Source organism: Salvia splendens, chromosome 11 (assembly GCF_004379255.2).
Source record: "Salvia splendens isolate huo1 chromosome 11, SspV2, whole genome shotgun sequence".
In the NCBI taxonomy this organism is placed as follows: Eukaryota; Viridiplantae; Streptophyta; class Magnoliopsida; order Lamiales; family Lamiaceae; genus Salvia; species Salvia splendens.
The window spans coordinates 32170197-32186030 of NC_056042.1; the positions used below are offsets into that span (position 1 = coordinate 32170197).

The 15834-nt window shown below is 41.8% G+C and overlaps 2 protein-coding genes across 2 annotated transcripts; both read left to right on the top strand.

Annotated features, from left to right (window-relative positions):
- The first annotated feature begins 4716 nt into the window (after positions 1 to 4716).
- LOC121754813 (secreted RxLR effector protein 161-like) lies at positions 4717 to 5454 on the top strand. Its single transcript, XM_042150112.1, has one exon. The coding sequence runs from the start codon at positions 4717 to 4719 to the stop codon at positions 5452 to 5454; it is 738 nt and encodes a 245-aa protein (XP_042006046.1).
- An 838-nt stretch (positions 5455 to 6292) lies between these two features.
- Positions 6293 to 8299, top strand: LOC121756569 (leucine-rich repeat protein 1-like). Its single transcript, XM_042152138.1, has 7 exons — positions 6293 to 6540; positions 6673 to 6805; positions 6881 to 6952; positions 7166 to 7309; positions 7382 to 7453; positions 7534 to 7605; positions 8058 to 8299. Exons 1-7 carry the CDS (start codon positions 6459 to 6461, stop codon positions 8122 to 8124), a joined length of 642 nt encoding a protein of 213 aa, XP_042008072.1. The 5' UTR covers positions 6293 to 6458; the 3' UTR covers positions 8125 to 8299.
- Positions 8300 to 15834: the final 7535 nt, after the last annotated feature.

Genomic DNA, 15834 nt, shown 5'->3' on the forward strand with positions numbered 1-15834 from the left:
CCTCAACTTTGTGCTAGACTCTTTGGTATATTTGTTTTGCACCAGTTGCTATCTAACATTTCTCATAGGCAAGCATCAGTATAATTCTTTATATGGGTGGTGTCAAATTGTCAATATTGAAGTTTTTTTTCGTACTGTCTCTTTTAAGGTGGGAGGTTGTTTAAGAACATCCCCATTGGGTGTTCTCTGTGTAATCTAATTATCACATGTGAAGGGGCCTATAAATTGAATCTTGTGTCACTACTATTGTTTAATTTTACAGTAGTAGTTTTGATTTCATACATCACAAAGAGGTCGAATAAGCAAGTACCTTCCAAATGAATTTTGGAAACAAGTAATTTTGTTATTTGAGCTGTGCGGAAAAGTTGTTGAATATGCCGTCAGAATAGACAGTACTCAAATGAACTACTCAAGTATTTTGAAGTACAGAAATATTCCAACTTCCGAAAATCAAGTACTCTGCCTATCAACAAATATGATTACTTTTTAAATTTATCTCATTAAAAATAGTACAGTAGCTTATTTTAATACAGTAATAAAACAGCATTTCATAAAAACATTTATGGCTAAGAAAAAGATCATCTCTTTATAAAACAATGAAGCATACCTTAATTGGTAAGATATTTCTTCTATGTTCAAAATATCAGGTGTTCAACTCCTCAAAGTTCGAATCAATTCACAAGATAAATGTGAATTATTATTGATTATCTTTAAAAAAATTAAAAAAAAAAGTCGGATTCTGTTTAACAGTAAACTAATTTTTAAATTTTCATTAACTTTTAAATGAATATAGCAATTAATGATTTGAGCTGCATTAACTTCAAGTTTTAAGTGAATGTGAATCACTGATGATTACTGAATTATGAATAGACAATTTTACCGATTAAACTAAATTAAATTAAGAATAGTTAACTTGTTAATCTAATAAGTTATTGATTCAGTGATGATTACTGAATTATGAATAGACAATTTTACCGATTAAACTAAATTAAATTAAGAATAGTTAACTTGTTAATCTAATAAGTTATTGTTATAGTGTTGGGGCATATCTGCAAGACTAAAAGGATTAGAAGGATCAATTTGTAATTTTCTAGTTTGATCAAGGAATAAGCTACAGTGGAGCTGCATCTTGATCAAAGAGAGAAGAGACCAACTTGGTCAGGGAGTAAGTAGAGCTTGATCAAGGAGAAAGGAAACTAGTCGTTTCATGTTAGTTCATAGCGGTTGTAACCAATCAAGAAAGGGAAGCTCTTGTTCACTTGCTTAGTTTCTGATGTATATAAATAGTTTCTCTCCCTTATTTGAATAGCATGAATCGAGAGAGAAGTTAGTCATTCAGTTGATTCGAGCTCTTCCATTGTTGAATAAAATCTCTGGTCATTTTCTTCGTGATTCATTCTTCTAAGTTTTACTCATTATCAATCTCTTGTGTAATTTGGATTTGTAATTGATTCGATTGAATTGATTGAATCCAAGATTCGGTTGTGTTGAAAGGTATATCACAAATTGGCGCCGTCTGTGGGAACGAGAAAGGACGACGCGATCGACGATGTCTACGGCGAAGTTTGACGTAAGCAGTTCACCGGCGAAAATGACTTCGGTCTTTGGCGATTGAAAATGAGAGTTGTGTTGATGCAGCAAGGAGTCTGGGACTATGTGAAATCCAAGACCGATCAGAAGGAGGCTCAGGAGAAAGATCCGGTGAAGTTACAAGAAATGGAGTACAAGGCCTACAGCTCCATCTTGTTGTGCTTGAGCGATAAAGTCTTGAGGGAAGTTCAAAAGGAAGAGGATGCCGCGGGCATTTGGGGGAAATTAGAAAAGATCTACATAGAGAAATCAATTTCCAATCGGCTCCACCTCAAGCAAAGACTGTTCAACTTCAAAATCTCTGATTCAAGAAATCTCGCAGATCAACTGAGGGAATTTAGAAAGTGCATTGATGATCTTGAAAAGCGTGGACGACGCTATCAAGGACGAGGACAAAGCCTTGATGCTCTTGAATGCCCCTACCTCAAAGTTTCGAGCAATTCAAAGACTCCATACTTCTAGGTAGAGATTCGAAGGTGACATTGGGGAGGAATATACTCTGCCTTGAAGTTGAAGGTAGCACAAAAATTCTCTGGAAAAGTTCTTGATCAAGCGGACGAGAGCCTCAACATCAAGGCAATTGGGAAGAAGCAGCAGAAGTTCAAGAAACCTGGCTTCGACAAGTGGAAAGAAAAACCTCAAACGGACTCGGAACAAAATGAGTCAAGGAGTTGTCACTGGTGCAAGAACCAGGACACATTAAAAGAAACTGTTATGCCTGGAAAAGGAAGCAAGCAGAGGCAGATAAAGAAGAGGTGACTACAAACTTTGACAGATGAGGTTGAAGAGGCAAGGGCCTTGAATGTTGTCAAGAATGGCCCCATCTCAAAATTGTGGATTATGGATTCAGGTTGTAGCTTCCACATGTCATCATGCCTTGAATGGTTTTCTGATCTAAAAGAGTCAGATGGATCAGTCTTGTTGGGAGACGATCATGTCTGTGAGGTGAAGGCGTAGGGAATATATGCCTCAAAAATGGATAATGGATGCTTGAGGAATGCTCAACAGAAGTCAGATACATTACATCCATCAAGAGAAATCTAATCTCACTTGGTTTGCTTGAGAAGAAGGGTTATAGGCTGACTTTGTTTGGTGGAGAGATGGTGGTGACAAAGAATGGCCAAGTAATGATGAAAGCCATCAGAAATAATGTACTATATTGTCTCCAAGCTGAAGCCATAAATGGATCTGCAAATTCTGCCACAGCAATCCATCAACTAGCATGCTAAGGTGGGCCATGTAGGTGATGCTGGCATCAAGCAGCTTGCCAAGATGAGTATGATTGAAGTCTCTGATGCTGAGATGAACAAAGATGTTGGATCCTGCGAAGAATGCATTCTAGGCAAGAGCAAGAAAATGCCATATGGAGTGGGTAAACATACATCAACAGAACCCCTCCAATATGTGCATAGTGACATATGGGGGCCAACACCTATCAGTAGCATTGGAGGAGGCAGGTATTTTCTATCATTTGTTGATAATTTTTCAAGAAAGTTGTGGATTATTGTCATGAAAGAAAAGTTAGAGACATTTAAAAGATTCCAGGAATGGTGTGTGGAGGTTGAGTTAGAAACTGGAAGATCATTGAGATGCCTCAGAACTGACAACGGATTAGAGTTTCTATCCTCTGAATTTGATGAATTTTGTAGAAGTAGAGGAATCAAAAGGCATAGGACAGTTACTCACAACCCACAACAAAATGGGCTGCTGAGAGGACAATTAGAACAATCCTTGAAAGAGTGAGATGTATGTTGATATCCTCTGGGATGTCAAAGCCATTCTGGGCCGAGGCAGCTTCCACAACAGCTGTTCTCATAAACAAGTGCCCCTCTTCTGCCATTGACAATGAGACACCTGATAGCAGATGGTATGGCAGTGCTGGGGACTACTCAAGGCTCGGGCCTTTTGGATGTAGAGCTATGCGCATATGAAGCAAGGCAAGCTAGAGCCAAGGGCTCTCAGATGTGTGATGCTAGGCTATCAGAAAGGGGTTTAAAGGATACAGGCTGTGGTGTTGTGAAGAATGAAATTAAAAGGTGATCATCAGTAGGGATGTGGTTTTTAGGGAATCAGAAATGCCTTTTGCTAATAAAGAGATCCAGAAGGTTCACTTTGAGGTGGAGGCTCAAAGGGAAAATATGACTGAGGGACAAAATCGTTCAGAGGGAATCACTGATTAAGAACCTGCTGATGATGCTAACAGCACCGATCCTCCACAGAGAATGATAGCCAGAGACAGATCCAGAAGGAACATTAAGCTCCCATCCAGATTCAATGATTTTGATATGATGCATTATGCTCTGGCTGTAGCTGAAGAAATGGAGTTTCATGAGCCATCAACTTATAAGGAAACTATCAGGAGTCCAGAGAAGGACAGGTGGCTACTGGCCTTGCAAGAAGAAATAGGCAGCCTGTATAAAAATCAGACATGAGTTCTAGTACTAAGGCCGAATGATCATAGGACAGTGGGTTGTAAGTGGATTTTCAAGAAGAAAATCGAAGCATTCAACAACAATCAGATTAGATTCAAAGCTAGATTAGTAGCTAAAGGCTACACTCAGAAGGAGGGAGTGGATTACAATGAATTATTCTCCCCCGTTGTAAAACACAGTTCTAAGACTTTTACTTGCTATTGTTGCACACAGAGGCTGGGAATTGCAACAACTAGATGTCAAAACAGCCTTTCTTCATGGAGAGCTGGAGGAAAAGATCTACATGGAGCAGCCACCTGGATTTATCAAACCAGGGGATGGAGGGAAATTGTGCTTGCTAAAGAGAAGCCTTTATGGTATTAAGCAGAGTTCAAGACAGTGGTATTTGAGATTCAATGAATTCATACAGAAGATAGGATTTGAAAAATCACTCTATAATCACTGTGTCTTCATTAAAAGAAAGAATGGGATTGTTGTGGCTTATCTACTCTTATATGTAGATGACATGCTAATTTCTGCTGAGCACAAGGAAGAGGTGGAGAGTGTGAAGTCTGATTTGAGGACTGAATTTGACATGAAGGATTTGGGAGATGCAAAGAAGATCCTTGGCATGGAGATTATAAGAGATAGAGGAAAGAAAAGAATATGACTGACACAGAAAGATTACAAAAAGAGTGTCCTTGAAAAGTTTCAAATGAGCTCAAGCAAGCCAGTGTCTGTTCCTCTGAGTCAACAGTTCAAGCTCAGTGCCAATCAGAGTCCTCAAAATGAAGATCAGAGAAGAGAAATGGATAAGATTCCTTATGCAAATATAGTGGGAAGCATCATGTACACCATGGTGTGTACAAGGCCTGATATCAGTCATGCTATAAGTGTTGCAAGTACGTACATGGCAGACCCTGGTCTAGAACATTGGCATGCTTTGAAATGGATATTAAGATATCTAAATGGTACTCAAGGATATGGAATTCTGTTTGATGGAAATGAAAAAGAGGTGGAGCAGCCTCTGATGGGGTGTTGTGATTCTGACTTTGCAACTAATGTTGATACAAGGAAATCACAATCTGGATATGTGTTTTGTTTGTATGGGTCTGCAGTGAGCTGGAAGCCAAGCCTCCAGTCAGTAGTGTCACTCTCAACAACCGAAGCCGAGTATATATCCTTAATTGAAGCAGTGAAGGAAAGCCTATGGCTGAAAGGAATATGCTTTGATTTTGGAGTTGCCCAGGATGCAGTAACTGTGTTATGTGACTCAAACAGTGCAATATGTCTGTCAAAACATCAAACCTTCCATGAAAGAAGTAAGCATGTGGATGTCAAGCTACATTTTATAAGAGATGAAGTGGATAAGGGTTCTGTGAAGATTGAAAAGGTTGCAACAGAAGAGAATGCATCTGATATGCTCACAAAGTTCTGTCTGGATCAAAGGTGAAATAATTCATGGAATTGGTGAATCTGATTCAGCTATGACGGAGGAAAGGAAACAAGGATGATCGGGAACTTGTCTAGATATGTCCCAAGGTGGAGATTTATTATAATGTTGGGCATATCTGCAAGACTAAAAGGATTAGAAGGATCAATTTGTAATTTTCTAGTTTGATCAAGGCATAAGCTACGGTGGAGCTGCAGCTTGATCAAAGAGAGAAGAGACCAACTTGATCAAGGAGTAAGTAGAGCTTGATCAAGGAGAAAGGAAACTAGCCGTTTGATGTTAGTTCATAGCGGTTGTAACCAATCAAGAAATGGAAGCTCTTGTTCACTTGCTTAGTTTCTTATTTATATAAATAGTTTCTCTCCCTTATTTGAATAGCATGAATCGAGAGGGAGAAGTTAGTCATTCAGTTGATTTGAGCTCTTCTATTGTTGAATAAAATCTCTTGTCATTTTCTTCGTGATTCATTCTTCTAAGTTTTACTCATTATCAATCTCTTGTGTAATTTGGATTTGTAATTGATTCGATTGAATCGATTGAATCCGAGATCAGGTCGGGTTGAAAGGTATATTATAGTAATTTGGATTTGTAATTGATTCGATTGAATCGATTGAATCCGAGATCAGGTCGGGTTGAAAGGTATATTATAGTTATTAAACCATGAATTGATTATTTTATCTGGATGAGAAGGGGGCCCACCAGCACTGACTTGCTGTAGAGGTGAGACCAATCATGAAAGTGGAATCGCCGTCAGTGTCCAACTTCAATGTGGGACCCCACACCCCTCCTTCCTCGTCCTCGCCTCCAATTCAACCCAATCGTCACTATTACTCCATAGAAATGCAAATGGTAATTCCCAATTTCTCAAATTTTGAACCTTTCAACCAACCGACATTGACTCCCTTGCCCCTACAACTCCACTCCTTCTCTTCTTCCTCTTCCTTTTACATTCCCACCTCTTGATCCCACCACCCTCTCTCTCTCTCTCTCTCTCTCTCTCTGCCATGGCTGCTCTTCACTGTCTCCTCTCTCTCGTCCTCCCCATCCTCCTCTCCCTCTCTCCCGCGCTCTCCACCAACTCTGAAGGTAATTCCAATTCTCTCTTTTTTGTTAATCAATTTTGAGTTTTTGGAGTTCGATTGAATTCATCAACATCCCATCTTTCACAAAGTCGTTGCTTTTCTTGATGGGCTTTCCTAATTCAGTTAAATTTCGCAGGAAACGCGCTCTATGCTTTGAGAAGCAGGCTTTCTGACCCCACAAACGTTCTTCAAAGCTGGGATCCTACTCTTGTCAATCCTTGCACCTGGTTTCATGTCACCTGCGATTCCGACAACCACGTTGTCCGCTTGTAAGATCTTCTGTTTTCAAGCTCGATTCTTTTTAGGATTAATGGTTTGTGATGAATCTGGTTTCTTGATTGTAGGGACTTGGGCAATTCCAAGATTTCTGGGAGTTTGGGACCTGAGCTAGGTGAACTCAAGCACCTCAAGTATCTGTAATAATCTCAACCCTTTTAATTACTCTGTTGAATTATGCTTTCATTCATCAAATTATAGAATTGTGTAGTTGTTTTGTGATTATAATGATGTTCTTGTTTGTCACTCAAGGTCCTACTTTTAATGATTTCTTGAAAACATCAAAGATTGTTTGTTGCTATTGATTGTGTGTTGATAACATGATAAATAGAGAGTTTTGACACTAATTGCAGGGAACTGTACAAAAACAACATAGTAGGGGAAATCCCAAAGGAGTTGGGAAATTTGGGAAATCTCATAAGCATGGACCTCTATGGAAACAAATTTGAAGGGGAGATACCAAAGTCCTTTGCTGACTTGAAGTCTCTCCGATTCTTGTGAGTATAAAAAGTGTAGATCGTAGTGTAGATTAAAGAGTGTAGTTGTTTGAGTTTGTTGTGAATTCACAGACGGCTGAATGATAACAAGCTAACAGGATCAATACCGCGGGAACTCACCACTCTGTCTGACCTTAAAGTGTTGTGAGTGCACCTTCTCGAGCCCTTTGATGATGAGAAAGACTTGGGCATTTGCCTTATGTTTGATTCTTGACTGTGTGTAGTGATATCTCGAATAATGATATTTGTGGGACAATCCCGGTTGATGGCCCGTTTGGAAGTTTTCCGATGGAAAGGTACCTGTTTTACCAATTCTTCCTTGTTATATTGGATTCTTGTTGATCCCTTTCTGTATGAAGGGTATTGCTCATAATTTGATGCGCATACTTCCCCGTCGTTTAGAATGATTATATAACGAATCTAGTTCTTGTCATTGATAAATACTAAAACCAGCTTAATCAAACTGATTTTGAACCTGCAAAGATTCAAAAAGCTAAAAAAATTTCAAGACTTGTTGATGCAATCATATAGAAACGAAATGATTTTTATTGATATCATCTCCCCGATTGTCCTAACATGAATTGTAATATGTCATGATCACGTCTCGTTACGTTTGTTCATCTAAAAGAAGGTGTAATGATGCAGAACTAATCCAATGTGTCAAATTGATATAAATGGTTTGGATTGCATTCTGTTACATCTGCATTCGAAGTTGAATATTTCTGAGTGAAATTTATGAAATTTGCAGCTTTGCTAACAACAGACTCAACGGCCCCGAGTTGAAAGGATTGGCGGCTTACGACTTTGGATGCTAAAGGTATAGGCACAAACATAAGTTTGTCTAAACTAAGGATGGTTATAGGAGAAACAAAAGTGGGTGTTTTTTAAAGATAATGTTACTGCTATACATGTATTGCCTATTGTAACATTACTACATATTACAGCTTAAGTTATGATTTATGAATCATGAATAGATTAACATACTGCTAATTGTAAACTTTGCAAATTGCAATGAACTTAAAAACCTCTAAGTCATAGTGGCGTCAAATTTCGCCACTCTGACTCTCTGCTCCTATCACGAAGCCGTCAAATTATCAATTTTTTGTATGAATTTTGTTCAAAGACACTATTATCAAACTTAATCATACGAAAATTGCATTCTAAAAATTTAAAACATGAAATTTGAACTACCTTGTTTACGATTTTTTTTTCTGCATCCGCCTTTGAGTACTTCATAGTTCAGTCACACATTGCTATACAAACTTGAAATAAATTTGGGTATACAATCACAAGAGAATACAGTGTTAATTAATTGTAGTAAACCGAAAACCTACAATTATTCAAGAAATTACGATACTACTTATGATTAAGCAGAGAAACTATCTTATGATTCTTATCTAATGTAGCCGGTTCAAGAACCGCTGAAAAAATTGTAAAAAAAATGTTATCGTAGTGGCCCTAAAAAATTACTCCGTGTAGTTTTAGTTTCTTCTTATAAGGCCATCCATTACGCTGTCTCTATACCGTCCCTTAAAACGTCCCTTAAATACTATTTGACCACTATTTGAGGGCCCCACTGTCCTTTTTTACTCCATCCATTAACTGAGGGACGGAATCTGCAACGCTCCGTCCCTTAACCGTCCCTTAAATACTATTTGACCACTATTTGAGGGCCCCACTGTCCTTTTTTACTCCATCCCTTAACTAAGGGACGGAACCTGCAACGCTCCGTCCCTTAACCGTCCCTTATTCCGTCCCTTAATTACTATTCATTCAATTTCATTTTTTTATTTTTTTCCCAACAAATTCAATCAAAAAAACAAACTTCATTAAAAATAAAATAACATTACAACATAAAAAAAACAACTTAAAATCCTAAAAAAAATAAAAATGTCATAATAAAAATGAGTTTGTCCCACATCGAAAGTGGAACATAAACATTCAAGGATGTCTCTATAAAAGAGAGACAACCAAGAATGAGTTTGTCCCACATTGAAAGTGGAACAAAAAACATTCAAGGATGTCTCTATAAAAGAGAGACAACCAAGAATGAGTTTGTCCCACATCGAAAGTGGAACATAAAACATTCAAGGATCTCTCTATAAAAGAGAGACAACCAAGAATGAGTTTCATAAATTCGCAAGCCCATCAAATATATATGGGCTATTATGAATTTCTTGTATTTATTTATTTGTAAAAATTGTTTTTAAATAAAAAGTATTTTTTAAAAAAAATCGATTTTTTTAAAAAAAATTGAATTATTGCGTCAGCGTGACGACGCCCACTCGCGGGCCAGTGAGTGGGCGTCACGCATGCATCGGGCGTGCGACACGTCGCCCAGGTGCGTGGCGGGACGGCACGTCCCGTGTCTCGCGTGTATGGGCTATGGGACGGGCTGGCGCGCGGCTCGGGACGGGACGAACGTTGCAACGCGTCCCGCGGAGGACCCGTCCCTCCGGGACGAAACGCGAGCCCGGTGCGGGACGCGTAGTGGATGGTCTAATATGCGCAGCCGAAAATAATATTAAATCCCTACATTTGACTAATATCATACAGCCCTTTATTAATACTCCCTCCGTCCCTGAAAATTTGTCCCAACTTTCCTTTTTCGTTCGTCCCCCAAAATTTGTCCCATTTCACTTTTACCATTTTTGGTAGTGGACCCCACATTCCACTAACTCATTCCTACTCACATTTTATTATAAAATTAATATATAAAAGTCAAGCCCACATTCCACTAACTTTTTCAATCCACTTTCCATTACATTCCTTAAAACCCGTGCCCGGTCAAACCGGGACGAATTTTGGGGGACGGAGGTAGTAATTTTTATGGGTTGTAACATGACATACAACTATTTAACGTGTCCAATTTGAATAGTAAGGTCAAACATGTAAGCATATGGGCTTCCGCTTAGAGCATCTCCAATGGCGGCGTCGGCACCGGCACGCCGATTTTTCGCGGATGCCGGTGCTGACGTCGAACCATTGTGAGCAGCGTCGTCGAAATCGGCGTGCCCACGCCGATTATTGGGCTGACGCCGATTCTCACGCCGATCCTCACGGCGCCATTGTAGGCCACGGATCGGCGTCAGATTTTTAATTTTTTTTAAAAAATTTTCCGAATGGTGAAGACATTAGCCGACTTCCGGACGGCGGTGGACCCCGAGGAGAAGGCTTATCTTCACGTATTGCTCCGGAGCATGCGTGAAGAATTGGAGGGGTTTCAGAGGGATACCGGCGGGAGTAGCGGCGGCGGCGACGACGAAGGGCTGGGCGAGGACGGAGGCGAGGACGGCGGCGAAGAGTGATTTTTTATGTAATTTTTTTATTGTACTTTTTAATTTTTGTACTTTTTTTTAAATTAATGTACTTTTTTTAAAATTATTGTACTTTTTAAAAATCTTAATAGTATTATTCAATTTTCCCGTATTTGTCTCGTAAATTAAATTATGTATGTTGCTACGATTCTAAATTAAATTATATAATTGTTATTAGTGATGTGGATAGGCTATGAGAAGGCTATGTGAGGGCTATTGGATGTCCAGTTGCATGTCCAGATGATGTGGTAGAAGGATTTTAGTGCTGATGATGTGGCAGTGAGAAGGCTATGTGAAGGCTATTGGATGTCTTCCACCACTGGAGATGCTCTTACGTATGAATTTAGATAAAAATTTCTAATTGGTGGAATGGAAGAGTGGGCCCGTGTCGAGGAATGGAATTAACTCCATTAACAAACTTACGTGAATTAATTTAACAAAATTGTAGGCTGTAACACATGACAATATGCCATGTAATTTTATCTGAAAGTTTGGAAGTTATTCTTTCTTTTGTAAGGGCAAACATATATGCACTCATAATGCCAAAAAATCTCAATTTTTCTATTTAATTTTATGTGTTAGTGAAAATTGTGATAGTAGTAATTACTTTTATTCCCCTTACTTTGTCACATTTTCTCATTTTTAATTACTCCTATATTTTATCAATTACAAATTAATATTAATATATTTCATAAATAAGACTTACTAGTTCTATTTTTATAGATGAAATAGTAGTAGCAATATTGAATCTTTGGATTAACTAGGATTTCCATGCAAGCAACGGTATAAAAATTAAAATAAATTACTCCGTAGTATATTTTGGTAATTACATTTCGACCATTAGCTTTGGTCGTCATTGTTTAGATAATGAGATTGGATTAAAATATGACTGTAAATAATAAGGGAGTAAGATATTAGTCAAATGTAGGAATACGAAATCGTTATATCGATGATTAGTATAAATAATCTCTTATGACCACGTTTTATTTATTGTGAAGTTAAGACCGATGCGTGCACATCACACGCCATAAACTCTGTTGCTTCTTCACCGTCCCAACACGTTTTCCGTTCTTCACCATTGCTCCTTCGCCGGCGTCAATGGCCGCCTCATTATCCAAAATCACCATCCCCATACTTCAAGGCTCACACCACTCATCCAAAACTACTCTCAACCACACAATCTCCGACCAGCCATCGCCGCCCCGCCCCCCACGCTTCCAACACCATCACCGGACTCGGAGCCTCCAACTGCACCGTCTTCCCTCCAGCAACTCCGCCTGGTCCGCTGGTACCTCCAACCGATCGCGACCAAAATCGTCACCGCCGCACTCATCTACACCGCCGCCGATATAACCTCCCAGGTAATGCCCTAACTCTTATCCGATCGCTCAATTACAGCTCCTGGAAAGTGTAATTTTAAATTTCAAATTTCAAAATTGCGGGCAGACGATTGTGGGGGGATGGAGCAACGGTATGAATTGGTGAGAACTCTGCGCATGGGCGGTTACGGCATGGTGATATTGGGGCCGTCGCTGCATTACTGGTACAATTTGATGTCGGCGGTTTTCCCGAAGCGCGATGTGTTATCGACGTTGAAGAAGATCGGTTTGGGGCAGGCTGTGTACGGACCTGTGTTAAGGATATCTGATGATTCCGCGAATTATTGATGATGATAAATGCTCGTAAAAATAAATCACGACACAGAGAATTTAACGTGGTTCGATTTACTGAGGTAAATCTACGTCCACGGGGAGAAATGGGGGCAGGTTTGTATTGCTTGATCTGCCAAATACAGCTTACAACACAGACTTGCTATATGATTGTTTCTCTAGAGAGATTCTAACCTCTTCTATCAGATCTAAGTTCTATTTATATAATGAACTCAGATCATGGCTTGCGTCACCACCCTAAGTCGTGGATGTCGTGTAGGTTATGGCCTAAGATCGTGGGTGAAGCGTAGGTCATGGCCTACGATCGTGGCCTGAACTGACATCACGTGGTAGTGGGTGTGTTGGACATCCGGTATGGGTCCACTAACTCCTTGTTCGGTCGAATACCGAGACCGAACTGCTTTGGTTGCCGATCTGAGAGTAGAGCTTGATGCCGACCTGAGAGCAGAGCTTGATTGGTTGGCTTTTACCGAGCTGTAGGCTGAGGCCGAACTCTTTGGTAATGCCGAACTGAACTCTTGGGCTTTGGGCTGGCCGAGCTGTCACTGCTATTGGGCTTGTTTAGTACGTACCCCATCACTACCCCCCCCCGAAAAGCGAAGTGATTCATTTCGGCGAAGCGAGTCACTTCGGCATTCTGGAAAAGGGTACGGGGGAGGCTGAAGTCAGGGGACGTGCCCTGCGCGTGACTGCATTAAATGCGGCATTAAATGCGACAGTAAAATCCGGCCGTTGAATCCTGAAAAGGTGGGATATGAAACGGTGCGATGATTTGAAATCTTTTCCAAATCTGATAAATACCGTCTTTCTTCATCATTTGAACACCTTCGCTATTGGCTTCTTCTGCACTCTCTATCTTCTGCGTGAAAAATTTCCTTCCGCTTTCAAAAATTTCTTCAGACTACCTTCACCTTCAAAAAGTAAGAAAAATGTCTTCTTCTTCTTCTTCGGAGTCGGGTAGCGTTAGGAAAGGGGGTAAGGGGTCTTCTAGCCGGAAAGAATCCGGGGAGAAGACCGTAGAGTATTTTCACAGTATCTTGAGTAAGGATACTGTGATATCCCTTTACGAAAAATACTCTTTTCCTGGGGGGAAGGCGGTGGTACCTGACGGTGATCACAGGGCTGACTCCCCGCCGGAGGGTTACGTCACCGTGTACGAGGCCTGCTTAGAATGCGGGCTTCGTTTCCCCCTCCCTTCTGCCTTTATAGATTTACTAGATTTTTTTCAGCTTCCTTTAGGCCAGGTGACTCCGAACTCTTGGAGGCACTTGTCGGCCTTCGCTGCCGAACTCCGTAGGTTAGGAAGGGATTTGTCTTTGAAGGCGATCCTTAAATTCTTTCAATTTAAGAGGAAGGGGTCTTGGTTTTACTTGATCCCTTTACAGCCCTTTAGGGCCTTTTGTAAAACGAAGTGGCCGAAGTGGCAAAATCGCTTCTTCTACTATGATAGGACCGCGGCTCCTAGTTTTCCCTGGAGAGGGCCGGAGTCCGTTATCCGTCACCCTCGGCCTGAACCGTTGGACGAGCTCGATGGCGAGCTCAACAAGATTCCCATAGTTAGGAAACAATACACGGAGTCTGAGCTCGTCAAGGGCGACGTCGTGTTCGACATCTCGTCTTCGGACGAAGAGGCCGAGGGTGAGGATTTCTCTTTATCTTTATGCTCTACTGCTTTAACGAAGAAAATCTGACTTTGCTTTCTTGCTTTTTGGCAGTGTTCATGTTGAATAAGGCTATCAGAAAGTCCTCCGAGCTTGTGGAGCCGGAGAGAGAGAAGGCTACCAGCTCGGCGCCTGATGCCGAGAAGAATCCGAAGAGGCAAAAGACCTCTTCGGGTCCAAAGAAGCCGGAGTCGACTTCGGCAAGCAAGAAGGGGAAGACCCAGAAGCCCCCAAGGGCGCCAGAGAAAGACGTGGTCTTGGCGCCTCCTTCGGAGCATATCTGTGAGCCATTTTTATGGCCCACGGACTTCGCCGAGGTGAATTGTCTTCTTGATTCCTTGGCTTGGCTTGTCTTGTATTTTTGGTGCCCTCTGTTAACTTTTTTCCTTATCCATTTTCAGAGGAATGATATGCTCTCCAAGCTCGTCGCCGTCGAACTCTCCAAAGCGTCCAACGACTATGCCGAGATGCAGAGGAAATTGGCGGCTGCTTGTCACCGGGCCGAGCAGGCTGAGGCAAACTTTGAGAAAGCCAGGGCTGCTAGGATTTCGGCCCAGGATGAAGCTCAGTTTGCCAAAAACCAGCTCGTCATCCAGCGAGAGCAGACGAAACGGAGGGATGCTGCCACCGTGGTTGCCCAAGGAGAGGGTCTCCGTGCCTACACGGAGAGACTCTTTTTGAGCAGCCAGTTCTCGGCCTTTGTCGGTAGTCTGGTAAGGCTAATTGCCGATAAGGGCGAGCAGGGGCCCGACGTCGTGCTGCCTCTGTACAGCCGAGAGATAGCAGCTCGGCTTCAGAATCTGCCGCTCCTTGAGGAGCTCGCTTCATCCTCGGTCCTGCTTTCTGCAGACCGAGTCCGGAGTTGTCGAGCTGATCGGGACGAGAACCTGGAGGCTATCTTTGCCTCCGTGGGACCCGTTTCACCCGCTTCGACTTACAACGGAGAGGGTGAGGCCGAGCCGCTGGAGCCGGAGGCCGAAGTCGAGCGGGGCCGGGCATCCGGAGGAGGAAGCCGATCAGGAGGCGGAGGCGAGGCCGGCAGGAAGCGAGGCCGAGGCTGAGGTAGCCCAAGAGAAAGAAGCTGTACCAGACCGAGGAGCCGGAGACGAAGCTGGCGGAGTATGATTTCGTCTCCCTTCTCTTAGTCTAGTTTCTTCCTTGTAAAATGGCCTTGAAGCCCTAGTGTAAAAAATTTTCCTTGTGAATGAAAAATTCTCTACACTTGTCTTCGTATAGCTTTGCGTACTCGCCTTTACTCCTGTTGTATTTTACTATCTGCTCGGTACAGCTGCCGAACTAATATAGCTGCTTTGTACTCAAGGAGATGGAGATACTTCACTGGAAACGGCTGTACTCTTCGGCTTTAGACGAAGCTGAGAGAAGAGCTATAGCCGATCAGACGAAGAATGACGAGCTTCTGGCTCGTTTAGTGAAGCTGGAGGCCGATAATAAGGACTTAGAGTCCGATAAGAAGGATCTGGAGGCCGAGCTGAATACGACCATTGCTGAGAGGACTGCGTACGAGGATTACATCCGTGTGCGCGGGGGATTGACCATCTCAGATGTTCAGAGTCGAGTTGACGAACTGTGGGAGGAATATCTTGTACTCCGGAGGAACAATGCGCTGGAGAGCTCGGCTTGCCAACAAGTTGTGAAATCATTACGGCGCTGGGCTTCTCGGTACGACATTGTTCTTTCTCGGCGCCCCTCCATAGAAAGATTCCTTCGGCATATCGTGCCAACAGATGCTCGCACTCCAGATCAAACCTCTGGTTCCCTTGTTCAAAATCCTACTCCCAGCCAACAACGAACTCCGGAACAGCCGGAAACGTCAAGACGAGAACGGGCTCAGGAGCAACCGGAATCGTCAAGACGGG

Coding starts and splice junctions, on each gene's coding strand:
- LOC121754813 (XM_042150112.1), top strand. CDS start 4,717: ATGAGCTCAAGCAAGCCAGTGTCTGTTCCTCTGAGTCAACAGTTCAAG.
- LOC121756569 (XM_042152138.1), top strand. CDS start 6,459: ATGGCTGCTCTTCACTGTCTCCTCTCTCTCGTCCTCCCCATCCTCCTC. Junction 6,806..6,880: donor GACAACCACGTTGTCCGCTT/GTAAGATCTTCT, acceptor TCTTGATTGTAG/GGACTTGGGCAATTCCAAGA. Junction 7,454..7,533: donor CTGTCTGACCTTAAAGTGTT/GTGAGTGCACCT, acceptor GACTGTGTGTAG/TGATATCTCGAATAATGATA.